This window comes from Electrophorus electricus, chromosome 17, assembly GCF_041902795.1.
Source record: "Electrophorus electricus isolate QZ-2024a chromosome 17, ASM4190279v1, whole genome shotgun sequence".
Taxonomy (NCBI): Eukaryota; Metazoa; Chordata; class Actinopteri; order Gymnotiformes; family Gymnotidae; genus Electrophorus; species Electrophorus electricus.
This window is the reverse complement of record NC_137513.1, coordinates 15,281,818-15,295,575: the sequence shown is the minus strand read 5'-3', so window position 1 is coordinate 15,295,575 and position 13,758 is coordinate 15,281,818. Positions and strand designations below refer to the sequence as shown.

The 13,758-nt window shown below is 43.2% G+C and overlaps 1 protein-coding gene across 6 annotated transcripts in view; it reads right to left on the bottom strand.

The window, feature by feature from the left end:
• The window catches only part of fndc3ba (fibronectin type III domain containing 3Ba), a 101,234-nt gene that overhangs the window by 26,149 nt on the left and 61,327 nt on the right, over positions 1-13,758 (bottom strand). For all 6 annotated transcript variants that reach the window (XM_027008532.3, XM_081700492.1, XM_027008531.3 and 3 more), the window contains 8 exons: positions 9,975-10,033; positions 6,175-6,332; positions 5,467-5,526; positions 4,277-4,415; positions 3,541-3,594; positions 3,146-3,270; positions 1,412-1,586; positions 1,060-1,146 (listed from right to left, as the gene is read on the bottom strand). In XM_027008532.3, coding sequence (XP_026864333.2) covers positions 1,060-1,146; positions 1,412-1,586; positions 3,146-3,270; positions 3,541-3,594; positions 4,277-4,415; positions 5,467-5,526; positions 6,175-6,332; positions 9,975-10,033 — 857 coding nt within the window. The remainder of the gene's footprint in view (positions 1-1,059; positions 1,147-1,411; positions 1,587-3,145; positions 3,271-3,540; positions 3,595-4,276; positions 4,416-5,466; positions 5,527-6,174; positions 6,333-9,974; positions 10,034-13,758) is intronic.

The window sequence follows — 13,758 nt, the reverse complement described above, 5'->3', positions numbered from 1 at the left end:
ACTTAAAATCGGATTTTTGCATCAATTGCAATGTGACAAACAGTGACAATGTCAAATCCAGTGTAACTGGAGTGCTGGGATTCAAAAAGAGTTCCAAAATGCATGGTAGAAAATTAAGCAAATTAAGAGAATAGATGAGTACAGCAGTCTGCTACAACACAAGACTTCTGAAACAAATGACAAAAGACTTCATGACAAACTGATTGTTTGGAGTGCGAGATGACGCATCACTACCTCTCCTGCGTCCGTGTCTGACATGCGGCATAGCTATGTAGTTACTGATGCCTACACTGCTACCACAGCAACCCCATGCTGATCGGTTGGTGATGGATGTAAATATAAATCCAATATGATTAATTGCAAGTGTGGACAGTTGTCTCAAAAGACCTGATTTGTGAAACAAATCTGATTTTCCTGCAGTCTGAACTTAGCCTTAGAGTAGCATTTACAACTTCAATATTGTGTAAATATTTTAGTGCACACAATAAATATTCTAGTAATAATAATAGTAATAATCAAGTCTAGTCCAAAAAGTACTCAGGTGTCTGTACATAAAAAGGATGTTTTTGTCTGTCTGGGTGTTTACACTTCTGTGCCATTCTGCATTATATACAAAAAAAAAAAAAATCCATTTTGTGGATGTCCAGTATATAAAAACCTAGCAGCATCAAATTTCTAGAAATAAACCAAGCCAAATCTCAACAACAACTGATATGTGACTTGAGAAAGTCCTGCTGTGTCTGTGGAATTAGGCTATTATTCTTTTTATTCCAAGCTTATTTATAACAAGGAAAACAGGCAGGATGAGAGACAGAGAGAGAGACATCTAGACAGATATATGAACAGAATGCTTAATCCAGATACTTAGAAACTCTCCTATGCATAATCATTATTAGCAATGTGGCCATCAGTGAATGTAAGCTAATGGAAACTAAACGGTATGATGGCATCTGCACGATGACCTTGTCTTTGCTATTTGGCTTGACATCAGAATATATCAACACTGGGGGGGGGGGGGGGGGGGGTAAAGTGTGTGTAAGCCTGTTCTCCTCCACTCACCCGGAATTTATACTGCGAACTCCTCTTCAGCTCTTCCACAGTACAGCTCAAGCTTTGTCCAGTGTACGTTGGGTGAAATTCAGCTCCCTGCAAACGCACATTCACCCAGTACAGATACAATACAGACAGGCACACAGTGGAGCGGAGCAATAGACACACCCACATCCAAAACATGTTATTATTGTACAGAACGTAAACTGATCAAAATGAAATGAGAAACGAGAAACATTTAAGTGGTATGGGAAAAGGATAATCAAAAGCAATCGTGTGCCGGGTAGTGACATTGTACAAAAAAGAGGAGAGGAGCACTATGCATTATGATGACTGGCAGCACTGGTGGCCAACGACGTACTTTGCTGTCCTCCTGGATCTCCAGAGTGTACGTGACAGGCTCATCAGCAGTGCAGCCATCAGGCCTGCTCCACTCCAGTGTGATCCAGGTGACTCCAGCACGCACTAGCCGGGGGGCAGCTGGCAGCTGTGGCACACTGCCCATCGTACAGAAAACCACTTCAGGACTGAACCCACTGATGGAGACACACACACACACACACACACACACACACACACACAGAGAGAGAGAGAAATCAAATCAAATAAAAGTGCAAACCACACCACAAGCAAATACTAATGTACACAAAAGAAGGGCATGCTATTCTGTTTAGTATTTTGTCTAGAAGTTTCAGAGGCTAAGGAAAGGCTGGATTATGTAAGCATTTCAGAGCAACCAATCAAATTCCATGAGCTTTATATACTGATGGTCAAAATTACAGCAATGCATATGGTGTGTGATGTGGTGTGCCCATAATAGAACTTTTGCTCCACTGATTTGCTAGTCCAGTTAGAGAGACTGAGGGGACATGACACAAAGTTATTATAGCTATTTTTAAAAACTAAGAAAGATTTGCTGCTTTGAGCCCCGAAAGCCTTCCGCTTACATTTTACAATCAACCATCCTGAAGCACGTGCTTCAAGCACTCCCTCGGGACGCGCATTTAGTATGGCTGGCAATATTGCCAGTGTTCAGATCCTCCCTTATACCAGACAAAGTGAACGCATTCACTGGCAAGAAACATGAAGACTGAAAAATAAAGCAATAGGATATGCTGATTCCCTTTAGAAGCCCAGTAAGTAGTCGTACACCAAGCACAATACAGACTCATAGGCTAGCATACTTTCCAAAAGTTGCCCAATATGCATGTTCTCTTTTTTTGTTGCACTTTGATATTGTTGTTACTGACTTAGGCTAAGGCTAACCCTACTTACAGACAGGGACTTAAAATCCCTGTAGTCCAATTAATAATAATAATAATATTATTATGGCTGTAATTTTGCTGTAATCATTTGTTGTTTGGAGAATAAAAAAGACATTAATTATTTATTTACTTATTCATGTTCATTTACAGGCTAAATGCATCCTTGGCCTTTTATTTCTTTATTTTATTCTATTAGTTAATTAATTAAATAATTTCTTTGTGTGTATGCATGTGGGGGTGGGGGTGGGGGGGTGGATTACATAGCTTTTTCGCCGCATTGCTATAAAAATCGACACCATCAGAGCTCTGGGCAGTTTCCCTGCCCTTCTCTCCACATGCCTCTCTGTTCACTTCTCCAAGCAGCCTTGCTACTGCATCGCAGGCAATACATAGACTAATGGTGCATGTGTGGCTGTGTGTGAGTGAGGGAGTGTGTGAGACAGTGAGACACGCATAGGTAGAGGTGTGTGCACGCATGGGTGTTCACTAGTCACACTTATAAAGAGACGGTAAGAAGGTAAACAGCAACATTTCTCCAAAGAGAAAGGAGACCTCATCTCCAGCACATTGCTGTTCTCCTAAATCAAAGTGGCTCCATTGCTCTCTCCCTCCATTAGGAAGAAAACAATGACTGTGTGGTGATAATTAATTTCTTGTCACCAACAGGGTGAGACAAAACACACTGCGCACACAGGGTCAGAGTAATGCAACTCTGACCGTGCAGAAAAGGTTGCAGACATACCTACGCATACTCAAACTTATGCACAAACAAACACCCGCCCTCCCCCACACAAACAAACACGCAAGCCGATGAGATCTGGAGCCCACACCTGGTGCCGATGTCGTTCCTTGCGGCCACTCTAAACGTGTATGCCATGGCCGGACACAGACGGATCAGCTTATAATGCCTTTGGCTCCCAAAGTAACATTCTCGGAAAATGTTATTCTTTTTGCCCTGTTGGAGACAAAAGACAAAAGAGTGATTTATTGGACAATCATTATGAAGACAGAACTAAATCAAAAGCAGAAACATAGCTGGTTGTCAGAAAACCACAGATTTGATGTTAAAAGACAGAATTAAGGAAAATGGGTAGGAAGTCAATTGGCCAGAATAAAGCATTTTGCTACCAAAGCAAAAATCAACTCTTTACACAGTTTTCAGGTCACCTGTGAATAAACTACAGCTCAAAATATCCACAGCAGATAGCAGGGGAAGGTGAATTACCTCATCCCACTCTAAAAGGTAGCTGGTGATTTTTGATCCGTTATCAACGGGAGGCTGAGGGGAGAAAAATGGAGATGTCACATGTAAAGAGAAAGGCATTCATTCTTACTACATTTTGCCTACCCTGTTTGGGGAAGATGGACCTCAGGTCTACCTGGGTACTGAAGCACTCTACTACAGCAGGCTCAAATGCAGAAGGACAAAACACAAAAGCTCAGCTTTTAGCATGTCAAATGAACTGTTACAGCAGCAATCTTCTATCGGCTGATAACATCTTTCCTGATGACGATGAAAATAGACAGCATTTTTGAATCAAAGCAAAAAATAAGAAAGCATACTGGGATGATAAAGGCTAAAACATGTGATTCCAGGCAGATCTAGTAAGATTGTGACGCAGTTTCAAATTTTATGGGCAATTTTTCCAAACAATTTCAGCAGTCATGCAGAGACTCAATTTTTTCCTCCCCTGTTACCAAGACAATCAAATGCCAGAGATAAGACTATCCACACTAAGAAATCAAACAATTTTCTAGCTGTGGACTGTTGACAAGCTCAAAAGTACATTAAAAAAATACAAGAACAAATTTTGCCCAAAACTTTCAGTGAGGTAGGTGAGTGTGAGGCACGTGCGAAGTATATGAGTGCAAGGCGCATGTGAGGGTGTGTGAGGTAGGTGAGAGTGAGTGAGGTATGAAGGCAGGGGCGTGTGAAGGTTGGGGAAAGGGGCAGTTCCTACCTTCCACTGCAGGGTGAGGGAGCTCTTGGTGCGGTGAGACAGTTTTGGGAGAGAGGGGCAGTCAGGGGAGCTGCTGTGAGTTGTGAAAGTTCCCACCTCTGAGCATGAGCCCTTCAATGAATTACACATGGCATGCACTCTGCAGTAAACACACACACCCACACACAACAAATGCGACTAAAGATAAACAAATTCCTGATTCAGAGAAACAGAGTGACATACATAGCTAGCAACAATGTAAATATGTTCAATTACAGTACAATAAATTACAACTTATTTTCAAAGGTGTTTACACTGTTTATGAGTGTCTGCTGTGAGGTGGCAATCCTGAGGTAATTCCAGATTTAATTTCTGGCCCGTTTAGATAGCGGTGTCCCAGCACAGCCAGCTGTTCAAGTAGTGAGGTTAACAGTGCACCTGCTCCAAGCCTCATGACTCACCCAGACAGGCCCATACTCAATGACACCCTGTACTCTGAAACTAAGGTCAACAGAGCCCACAGACTAAATCAGCAAGATACTGATGTACTGATGTTAATGCTAAAGGATTTCGGAGCTCTGGAACTGCATAGCATTGCTTAGGTGTGGTCTGGTGTGAGGTGGGAACAGGAGAGGGTGTGCTCGGACGGCAAGGATGGGTCATTCTGTATACCTGTCCCTCACTCTTTCACTGTCCATTCAATTCCCCTTTTCTCCCACAGAAGATTTGATGGGGACAGGAGCAGATGGTTAATGGACAGAGTTAAGAAAGACCCTGTATTGTTGGTTCATTTGTGGAAGTCGATTCTCTGTTGGTTTATTTGTTTGTGTTGTTCGTTTCTCTGATGGTTTATTTGTTTGTAGTGGTTGGTTCTCTGGTCTCCCTGGCTTGACCCTAGTCCTCCTTCCCTTCCTCCAAGTGACTGTAACATTATGTAAATTATACCATGAATAGAACACCTACATATTGTCTACCAGGAACATGTTAATAACACTAAGCAATAAAACATGTAATAACACTGAGCAGTAAAATGGTAATAACACTGACATCTGAGGACAAAAATAAGCTTTGGATGCTCATCACACTCAACACACGCACTTTACTTGGCCAGCCTGAGTGATTGCCCTTCCAGATGTCATGTAGATTAGTCGATGTAAACAAAAATGTGTGTGTGTGTGTGTGTGTGTATATATATATATCAGCAGTCCTACCTTACATGGTAGTCTGTTGCTGGTCTGAGATCTTTCAGAGTGCATTCCAACTCCTCACCACTGGAATAGGACAAATCAGTCTTAAAGGTGCATTCTGGGATGCTGACACAATGGCTGTCTCTAATTGTTTTAACTTCTGCTTCCATTTTGAGTGGGCTCTTCTTGCAGCTCAGTTATTATGTTCTAACAAAATTCCACACGATCATAAATTACTTCATTATGGCCATGTTCTGCGGAAATTTAAGTTCCTTTTAGATTACTTTGACCCAAGGTTTTTACTTAGACCCAGCATATTCTTATTTAATGTAATATTTATTTATTTGATACATTGTTATTATCATAATATTCAGAGGTGGAGATCTGATACAATATGCTTGCCTCACACAATGAAACAAAACACCAGCAGAGGAAGATAGACCTAGCTGTACAAGTCTCATCAAATTCACTGACAGCTTTGGATCCAAGAACTTAATAATCATTAGCACAAATAGATCTTTCTAAGTCAGTTTTAATTTTTTTTTCTTCATATTTTAGCCAGCCGGATGGACCAAAACCAGGAAATATTTATTCAAGAAATACCCATTCTTTAGTTAGATTAACATCATATGTAATCATATGTTTTCTTTCAGCGTATTAATGGCCGATAACCAAAGTAAAATGGACATACATTTAGAGTATGTTTTCCCATTTGAGTGTAGCTGGTCTTACCTGTAGATGACGCGGTACTTGCCATCGCGGCCCTTGTCCGAGATGGTGACTTCGTAGGTGCAGGAGTACGGGTGGCCATCACTCTGTCTGTCCCGCTTCTGCAGGGCTGCTGGAGGCGACCACTGCAGCATAGCCGTGCGGGCCTGCACATTGGACACCTGCACGTAAAACAGCAGCATCCCTCAGCAATGGGTCATACACAAGACAGGTGCACAAGCCTAGTTGCCAGGTGTGTACTTAACATACTCCTGCACATAGCCCGGTACACATTTGGCACATTCAGGCACAAAGCCCAGTGCATAAGGTCAGTGGGACACTCAGATCAACAGTTAGTCACACATCTCTGTTCTGCAGTCATGGTGTTGCAGGGCCAGACAAAGGATAAAAAGATGGGGTTTTTTTTGTTTTTTTTGGTTCTTTTTCATCCCCCAAAGTGATTGGGGGGGTCGGGGGGGGTGTGTGTGTGTGTGTCAAATTTAGGAAACACACAACGAGGGGAGAAGCCATTTTGAAGAAAGATCTTAGGTGAAGAAATTTTATGATGAAACCTCATTCTCAACCTCAGATCCATCTTCCCTGCATTTGCACTGAATATCAAAAACAGACATTTCTCATCTGCAGCGTCATATCTTCAAGTGAGCAGTTTCGAGATGGAAACTTTAAGCATGAGAAACATACTGCCACGAAAGATGGAGGCCTACTTAAGAAATAACCCAACAAAGAAAACCCCACACCTGAAGTAATCTGCATAAACTAAACAAATGAAACTCTTAGGCAAGCTTTTGTCTACCCCATCTTCCCTGCATGGATTGTCAGATTGGCTAATGAAATGCTGCCCCTAGCACGCAGAAACGTCATCTTGCATGTCAGTGAGTTCCTTCAGCATTAAACCATAGTCCTTGGTCATGATGTGTTTACACTGTTCTGATGAACTCACAACCTGAAGTGTACAGGAGCAGGAACCAGCCCAAGGGGGAAGCAATGTGGTGTCCACCTGCAGCACTCGCCTGGAACTACAAGAACCACAGAGCCACAAAGCCTGGAGCTGCAGAACCCCAGAACCACAAAGCTCAGAGCCACAAAGCCTGTAGCTACAGAACCACAGAGCCACAAAGCCCAGAGCCACAATGCCTGGAGCTACAGAGCCACAAAGCCTGGAGCTTCAGAGCTACAGTATCTAGAGCCTGGACCTACAGAGCCCCAGAGCCAGAAAGGATGGTGCTACAGAACCCCAGAGTTACAGAGCCTGGAGCTATAACAGAGAGCAAGGCCGTGAGCTCCCCAGGAGAGCAGGTGAACGCCAGTGTCGTGAGCACTAGATCTCCAACTCAACTCTGTGCTGCTGCTGGAATAATGAGCTCCTCTCAAACATGAAACCAGTCTCTAGAAGGAATCTATCCTGACTAAGAACAGAAAACAATGAAAGCTTCAGGGTGTGAAGTCACCCTGTGGGTCAAGATTACACTGGAAATGTTCTCTGCTTTAAGCGTTCAGTCAGACCCCAGTTCTGATGGGTCCTGAGCAAGTTTCCATGATTTAACACCCCGAATTGAACAGAAGCTCTGCCTGACCACTGTGCAAGACAGCAGGTTCACAACAGGCCATTCAGTGTCTAACAGGGGAGATCACTCCAATCTGTATTAATCTGGAATTGACTTAGGCAGTGTGTCTGATGCATTACACATGCTTCTCTCTCATCTGCTTTTGAACACTCCAGCAAAGTCAGTAAAAAGGTAACAGAACTAAAGGGAAGATACCTTCAGCCCCTGCTGATTTAATTACAGCTGTGTTGAGTAATGTTTTAAATTGTAGTTGTATGTTTAAAAATACTGATGTTGACTAAAACTTTTGTACTTATTGTTTATTGCACTTAAGATTGTCTAAGATAGAGCTCATGTATTTTGCACATCTAGGCATCAGCACTGATCCGTGTATTTCTACAATATTCTAGTTCATTGGTATATATAACCTTCCATACTGGCTAGGATGTACCCTATGAGTAAATGACAAAGCACTTTTGTAAGTCACTCTGGATAAAAGCGTCTGCTAATCCCGTAAATGTACTTGTAAAAATAGTTATACACATCAGTATTAAAACTTTCATGTGAGTACATATGTAAGATACTTCAACCTCTGTTGCCATTTCTGTTTCCCCTCCTGTTAGTTGCTTCCTTCCTCTTGATTTTATTAACCTGATTTTTTATTCATTATTAAAGATTCATATCCTATGACTGGACTACCTGTTCTAGCTCAATCAAACCTGAAACTTGAAGGCCAAGCTCCAACTGCAGGTTTGTTAGGTGACCTCATAAGCTGCCAGAGGCCTGAGTCAAATGACTGACCATGATGGAGCTGGTCACACTGCACCCACTAGTAATAACAGCAGGCTGGGGCAGGCCCACAGACATATGCTGCTGTGCTACCAGTGTTTCCTTTTGAAACAACATATGCATTGTTTCAGCCATCTTAATGCATTGGTGCTCAACCCACTGTAGGTGTTGGATGGCTTCATGAATGAGCATAGGCTGAACAGAATTCTGAACGGAATTCAAAATGGCCTGCTATTCTAATAAATTGTGTCATTTCTATAATGGAAATGTTTGTTCAATCTAAGTAATGACAAGCGACATTGGTATGTTTTCACATGAGATATGATAAATTTTTGAAACCGGACTGCATATTTTCAAGTTTAGGGCTATATTATTTCTTGTTGCAGTACTCTAGGTCAAATGACACTTCATTAGGAAGAGACCCGGGATTGTTATAAGTGCTATAAGTAAGTACCTTTAAAGTGAATTTAAGTAAATATGCAGAAACAGAGAAAGTGCCCTTACACTTCAGATGGTTATAAACAGAATTTAATTTTGCTTTAAAAAAGGACAGCAATTCCTTATACCTGACAGAACAGCCATAAAAATGGGACATGAAGAAAAATCTGCAGCACCTTCTAATCTAATCTCTGACTGCTCCATCTGCAGTGTATGACCAGTTAAGAAAAAGACTTCAGTAAGTGTTCTTGGCATTGCATTTTCAGTGTATACAGTTTTGAGGAAAACCTATGGTCATGAAGAACAGATGAGCTAGACAGAGATTTTGAGATACCAGCTACAGTGGTATATTACAAATATTATTTATAATTTTATTAACATATTAAAAAGACTATATAGGGCTAAATTAGCTTTATTGTGCAAATGAGTTTTAAATGAACTGTTTTTCCCTTATACTCCTAAGATTTTAAGAGTAGTCAAATGTTCTTACTTCTTCTCTTCATACAGGAAGAGAAATATAGAGTACAGGGAATGGGACAAACAGTACTAAAAATGCATATGACTCAGCCCCAATGAGTTGTTTGTGTCTGTGGGGGGAAAAAAAGAAAGTGTAGCAGAATTGAAAAATAAGCCTGTAGTTGACAATAACAATACAGTATCACCACAGTGACTCATAAAAACAAGCACCTTCCATCATGAATGAGTAGATGACAACTTGCAACACACACTGTTTAAAGAAACTAAAACCACAACTACTTTGGCATCAGGTTACCAAAAACTCAAACATCCCTTAGGATGGCAAAATGCTGCCACCATGTGGCTGTATATAGAAATGCAAGTGGCTGATCAAGCGCACATACTAATGGTGGCACTATCCCACAACAAGAATATATGCATACTGCCACCACAAGCATGGGATTTGACGCCGGAGTATTCAAAGCATTTTGTGGTGGACATTTCCCACCATGCCACAGCAGACCTGACAGTATGGGTAGGACGCTATAGGTGGACCCATTCACACTCACAACTCACCTGTGGTTTCTCCATTTCTGAAAGAACATCTTGCAATTTCTTCACTTCTGAATCTTGATCTTCAGGATGAGAGGATGTGGAGGAGGGGGGGAGAGAGAGAGAGAGAGAGAGAGAGAGAGAGAGAGAGAGAGGAGGATTATTACAAAATCAGGAAGTCACAGTAGGGAGGGGGAGGAATCACAGTAGGGAATAGGAGGGATGACAGTGGAAGAGGGATCACAAATGGGAGAGGGACCACAGAGATCACTTTATATCCCTGAAAGATTCGAGGTTAGACGATATTCAGAGGACGGAAGGCCAGAAAGACAAATTGTACATATTTAACACACACCAACTATAATAAAATAAATGGTGTGTGTGTGTGAGTGTGATCTGATAAGATCTCACAGTACTTGCTGTTCTCACAATAGCTCTTTTAGGACTCAGACCCCATCTGTGTAACAGTGAATTCAAGTAGTGTATTCAAGATGTTGGTATTTGGCTCTGTTAAATGTTCATGAAGCAAACGAGAAAAGAACACAAAATGAGAACTGGCAACCCTGGCCTGACCCCATCTGTGTGTGTCTCAGTCTGTCTTTCTCTCTGTGTGTCAATACATCCCTCTCTGTCTCTCTCTCCAGCTTATGCATATGATAGAGTGGGAAAGGTTGATAGGGAGGGTAGAGTGGGTAAGGTAGGCAAGTTGGGTAGGGTGGATGTGCTCATTTAAAGATGGATAAGGTGCAAGAGGATGCGACTCCCCCACCATCTACCAACCAACCCACAGAACACTGTACAACTCTAAGTAACCTCCCCACACACAGCCCCAAACATACCAGCTCTCTTTTCTAATGGTCTGCAGGGAACAACAGCAGACATGGTATGGCTGTACGTCTGTGTGTGTGAGTGTATGAGCATGAGTGCGTGTTTGTGTAGATGTGTCTGTGCGTATGAAAAGGTAAACTGTTGGGGACTACTGAGAGGATAAAAGCCTCTCCAGGAATATCAACAGAATTCTCAGACACCCAACGGTCATACAGCTAACTACACCAACAAGCTGTCTCAGTGTGTGTGTGTGTCTGTGCGCATGTATACAAGACCATACAGACATATAATCTCCTCAGACATCAGTCTTGTAAGTCTTAATGGCAAAAACAGCTCTCAGGAAGAAGTGGGATTGTTGCTAGTGGGCGTTGTGATCACTCACGCTAAACACCACTCAAAGGCAGTGTAGCACTGGCTTATCACTTTGTTTTTAGACAGATGTCTCCAGGAGGACTCCAAATGTACCGCTGAGAGAAATAAAAAGCTTGTGTTCACAGACAGACAGACAGACAGACAGACAGACAGACAGTCAGACAGTCAGACAGACAGACAATGCGTCACAAATGAAATCGCAAACATTTCACACTGGTGACTTTATGCCACCTGTTGGCCAAAGCCAGTATAAACAAGTGCTTGTTCACTGCTTCCAGTCCGAGTCTTGAGGGCCAGAGGCTTGAGACACTGAATTTAGGACATGTAGGCAGACTTCATAAGACAGACATACAGAGGCTGTTAATGAGATGCTGACAGGTAAAGAGGGAGAAGAGTGGGATGGATGGACAGAGGGAGGTGAGAGATTGAGAGAGGAAAAACTCCAGACTCATTTTCATCCCTGCATAGCACACATTCCACAGCTGGCTGGCTAATTGCGATCCTAACGCTGACACCCGCTCCACTCGATCACACTTAGATATACCCCACTTCCGAAGCTGCTGCCATCCCACCACAGTCCCCACACCCATAGACACACACGAAAGCATGCACACACACATTCTCCACCTGCAGGCACTAAGCATACCCCACTGCGGACGTGCGACATGTGAATAGAGCAGATGTGTGTGCCTTTTCTTGCACCCGTCTCATCAGCCACAGGAGTGTTTGTTTGTGGTGTGCGCATGCTAGCACTTGGTCTCCAACACACTTACACAAGTCTCCCAGTGACACTCAGCGAGAGTAACAACACACTGCTATTTCTGGTCTGAAACACACACATGCAGGACAGAACTCAGAGCATTAGAAAGAATGAGGTGGGAGGAGCGAGAGAGTAAGAGAAAAAGAGTACGCACACACACACACACACACACACACACACACACACACCGCAGAGCCCAGCATTGCTGTTGCACTCCAGCACCTGACCCAATCACTCTGCGTGACTCCATAGTTGACACTGTGTCCACTGTTAGTAAGAGAAGGACGGGCTCCCCTTTGAGTCTTGGTTCCTCACAAGGTTTCTTACTCAGGCTCTAGGGAGTTTTTCCTCACCACTGTCACCCTTGGCTTGCTCACTGGGGCCTTGGACTCAGACATGTGTAAAGCTGCTTTGTGACAATGGCTGTTGTAAACTACATGAATAAATTTGACTTTGACATTTGACTGACTGTGGAGTCTTTCTGCTTTCTGGGTACCACCATCACCAACGACCTCAAGTGGAAGCAGAATATCCGCTCCATCACTAAGAAGGCAGAGCAGAGGATACACTTCCTGCGTCAGTTGAAGTTCAACCTGCCAAAACCATTGATGGTGCATTTTTCACTGATGGTGCATCTGCCATCACTGAATCCATACGAACCTCCTCCGTCACTTGGTACGCTGTGGCTACTGCCTAGGACATGGGCAGACTGCACTGTATCAACTCCTCTGCTGAGAGGGTGTTTGGCTGCAACCATCTGTCCCTCCAAGACCTGCACGCCTCTAGAACACTGAGGTGAGCAGGCAAGATCATGACTGATCCCTCACACCCTGGACTTGACATCTTCGAAACACTTCCCACTGGCAAGAGACTGAGGTCTGTTTTTTCCCCTTAACTGCAGCAGCCAGCCTCATCAACATGACCCGGGTCCCCCAATGACTTAAACCAAGATGCACTGCACACTGTATAAACTCACTGCATTGCACATCTTTTCCTATTTTCCCCCCTTTTCCTTACTTGCACTCTGTGAGCTCTTTTCCAGATGAATCCTTTAGTCCTTTTATCTATTTACTGTAACGTTTTAAAGTTTTATTTATCTACTATTTTTATAGTATACAGTCTTTAGATTTTTATAGTGTTTATTCTGATTGACATCATCAAGTCAAATTTCTTCTATGTGGAATTCTGATTCTGATGCTGCAGATCCGATCCCCATTCAGCATCCCTGCCCTCACACAGATGGGCCTTGTGCAGGGCTGTCCTGGGGGGGACTTCCCACACTCAAAGCGTAGCAGGCGCAGGGTTGCTGTTGGCAGTGTGTGCAGCAGCCATTCCCAGGGGCTGTCGGGACGTGGGTTATGGGAAAGTGTCTGGAAGATCTCAGGCCTGCCCTGGAACCCAGACAGCTGGGAGCTCACCCATGGCAGCTGCACGGAAGGCAGTGAGGTGGCCAGTTTCCCTGTGCCCCTCAATCCTGCCATTGCGCTGCAGAGCTGTGTCACTGCTGTGACCCCTTACCCAACAAGTCACACTGTAGTGGCCCATATAAGTAAAGTGTGTGTTTTTGTGTTTGTATGTTTACACATGAGTGTCTGGGACTCCCCCACAATGGAAGAACATCTCAGCCAAGATGGAGGATTAGGACACATCTGGTGCAGCTGGGGTGTTAAGGCCAGCCGGAATCTGCAAAAATCATGCAGAATACCACAGGTTTTCACAAGTGGAATCCATCACCTTCTGGCTCAACACAAACACTAAAGTAGAGCCAGAGTGAGTGAGAGTGTGTGTGTATGCATGTATGTGAGTGTGTATGTGTATGGGTGTTTTGAAGGATGTTATTTCTTCTTG